This window comes from Galeopterus variegatus, unplaced genomic scaffold (genome assembly GCF_000696425.1).
Source record: "Galeopterus variegatus unplaced genomic scaffold, G_variegatus-3.0.2 Scaffold59910, whole genome shotgun sequence".
In the NCBI taxonomy this organism is placed as follows: domain Eukaryota; kingdom Metazoa; phylum Chordata; class Mammalia; order Dermoptera; family Cynocephalidae; genus Galeopterus; species Galeopterus variegatus.
In genome coordinates, this window is record NW_007786021.1 from 1 (window position 1) to 2,678 (window position 2,678).

Consider the following 2,678-nt stretch of genomic DNA (forward strand, 5'->3'; position numbering starts at 1 on the left):
AGAGAGTGGGGTGGGGACCGGGGGTACCTGGTGGATGACATAGATGCCATAAGCAAGCTGCTGGCGCTGCAGGAAGGGGTGCAGGTGGTACAGCAGAAGGCGCAGGTGATGCTCCCGGGCACGATGGGGCACAATGATGGCTGTTCGGGAGCGGGGCTCACACCCTGCGGGGCGGTACCGGCCCCCTGGTTTCACCCGGGGATTGCGCTCCACAATCTCTGCCAGCGATGGCACTGGGTTAAAGGACACTGACACAGGACCCACTGTCGGGAGGGAACGGCAAGTTCAGGGATTGGAGGGACAAGGGGAAAAGAATGATTATCAGGGCCTTGGAATACCTCTGGCCCTAGCAGTCTGGTTCTGGGGTTCAGTTCCCCCCAGAGTCACTAAGAAATCTCACAAGCCTTGGGTTCCGCATCATTGGGATAACTCTACAAAGCCTGGAAGGTGCAGGATCTTTACCTTTGCATTCCACAAGTCTCCTGGGGAGACATCCCTACCCACATTCCCCTTGGCTCTCCTCCTTCCACTGGATGTGGGTTTTCCTGCTTCCCAGAACCCTTTCATGCCCTGTACCTGTATCCAAACTTGTTCATGGCACTACCTTCTGATTTTGAGGTTCTATAACTTTCTCCTGCCTCACAGGGTTGGAAGCTACAATTGGAGAATGGAGAGAACTGGACTTCCAACTAACTAACTAAACCACGGCTTATCTACAAGAGAAACAATTCCTAGCCTGGGACAGGAAGAGCCCCAAAATGGGCAGGTAATGGAAAGCTGTGGCCCAACCCGGGAACCTAGTCTAAACTCCGAATTCAGAGTCCACCCCATCTTAACTTCAGCCCACCTTCAGAGTACATTAATCTGTCCTGCTCCTGCCACTCCATGCCTGCCCAGGCCTCTGTGTCCCCACAGTTTGTCCTTTCCTTCACCTCCTCCTTCCTTTTGTACTCACCTAAGAGAGGAGACCGTTCTGGACAGTAGGGCAGACCTTGAGGAGCTGGAGGACCCCCTGGGGCAACAGGGGCCCCAGGTAGGTGACTGAGGTTACTGTAGACATCACGGGGGTGAGAATAGTCAAATGTTGGCCCCTGATCTCGGCCAAATAGAGCACTGAGGCTTCGGAAGCCTCCCAGTGACAGGTACATCATGACAGCCAGCTGGGAGCCCACAAGCAGGGCCAGCGTGCCAGGCCGCTCCAGCAGCCTCCGTAACATCCTGGGTTGAAGTCTGGGGAAGGAGAGAAGAGAATTCTGGGGGCAGGCAGGAAGAGAACAAACCAGCAGGGAGATCAGAAAGTAGAGATGAAGGTGGTGCCGGGGGTAAAGAGGAAAGAGGCAGAGAACAAGTCACAGAAGGGAACACACAAGTGTACAGTCGTGGAAGGAAAACAAAAAGAATGTTACCACCAGCAGCCCTACAACCTGTTACTTCCAGCCCAAGTTCCACCTCCTCCATTTCCCCCCAAACCACTCCCACCATCTACTCTCAGTCCCCACCCCCAAGAATGCTTACATCATTCAAGTCCCATGTCCATTTCAGAAAAGTCTCTGGAGAACTCCACTTCCAGTTTCAGAGAGGAATAGACTCACGTAGGTTTAAACTGCCTTCTTCAGAATGATGGGAACGCCAGGGGGTCCCGGGGGTGCAGAGATGTGAGGCATTATCTAAAACTGGAAATGTCACAGAGGACAGAGAAAGGCTCCATCCAGCGCTCCCAACAGCGAACCTGGGGCCAGCTGGAACAGAAGTGGTCAAGGATAACCAGCCACCTGCACGGGCAGAGATCAGGATCAGAGTGAAACCGGTTACCCAGACAAGGGAAGTGAGAGAAAGTGATTGGAAAGAAAAGAGGAGGAGCAGGAGCCGCAAGGTCCGTGGCCTTCCTCCCGGGCTACCCTGGAGCAATAGTGTCAGGTTCCTACTTACCCAGGCCACTACCCCCACTCCAACAGGACGGACTTGTTAGGGGAGTGGGGACAATGCAGTTAAAGGAAATATTGTTTTCCCCCAGACCGAAAACCCGTTCAAGGGGCGAAACAGTCATGACAGGACCGTAGAGAGCCCTGGGTGAAGTAGGAGACAGGCTCCTTCCTTCAAGTACCTGGGAGCTTGCTCGGCAGGTGCAGGCAGCATGACCACCTGGTAGCTGCAAGCAAACAGCCCCGGAGCGCGGCGGGGAGTAGGTTGGGGGTGGCGTCCTCTACCTTTTCTACCCTTTCCCAGTCCTAGCGGGGGTGGGGAGGAGGGTTACCGCTGAAGTGAGAAAAGGAGAGGGCGGGCTGGGGCAAAGACGGTCCGGGGAAGCCGAGCGGGCTCACCTGGAGGGGCGTGGTCAGCGCTCGGCAGTGGGTTAAAACTCAGTTCTTTCGGAGCACGCCCATCTCATCCCAATCTCCCTTTGCGTTTGCCCTACGTTGCAAAGTGAGCCCACCCGGCCCCCGTCTATACTTCCACCTGGGACCCGGACCTGCTCAAGCTCGTCTCCAGCCTTTACCCAAAACTTCTCACCCTCCCGACCGCCCGAACCTTTCTCCCGGGCCTCTCTCTCCGCCGTTCCCAGCCTACATACCTGGTCTTCTGCTCCCGTCGTCACCGCCACCCCGACAGCCGGGCAGGCATCGTTGCGGCCATCTTGGAAGCGGGCGCTGCGGAGGCGGGGCCTCGCGTCATGGGGC

The 2,678-nt window shown here is 56.3% G+C and overlaps 1 protein-coding gene across 1 annotated transcript; it reads right to left on the reverse strand.

The window, feature by feature from the left end:
- Nucleotides 1-27: 27 nt before the first annotated feature.
- LOC103584476 (beta-1,4-galactosyltransferase 3-like) lies at nucleotides 28-2,646 on the reverse strand (the record flags this gene model as incomplete). Its single annotated transcript, XM_008565463.1, has 4 exons — nucleotides 2,573-2,646; nucleotides 1,593-1,772; nucleotides 956-1,230; nucleotides 28-263 (listed from the first exon to the last, which is right to left on the reverse strand). Coding segments are annotated over exons 3-4 (498 nt in total), but the record flags the coding sequence as incomplete, so codon positions are not given.
- Nucleotides 2,647-2,678: the final 32 nt, after the last annotated feature.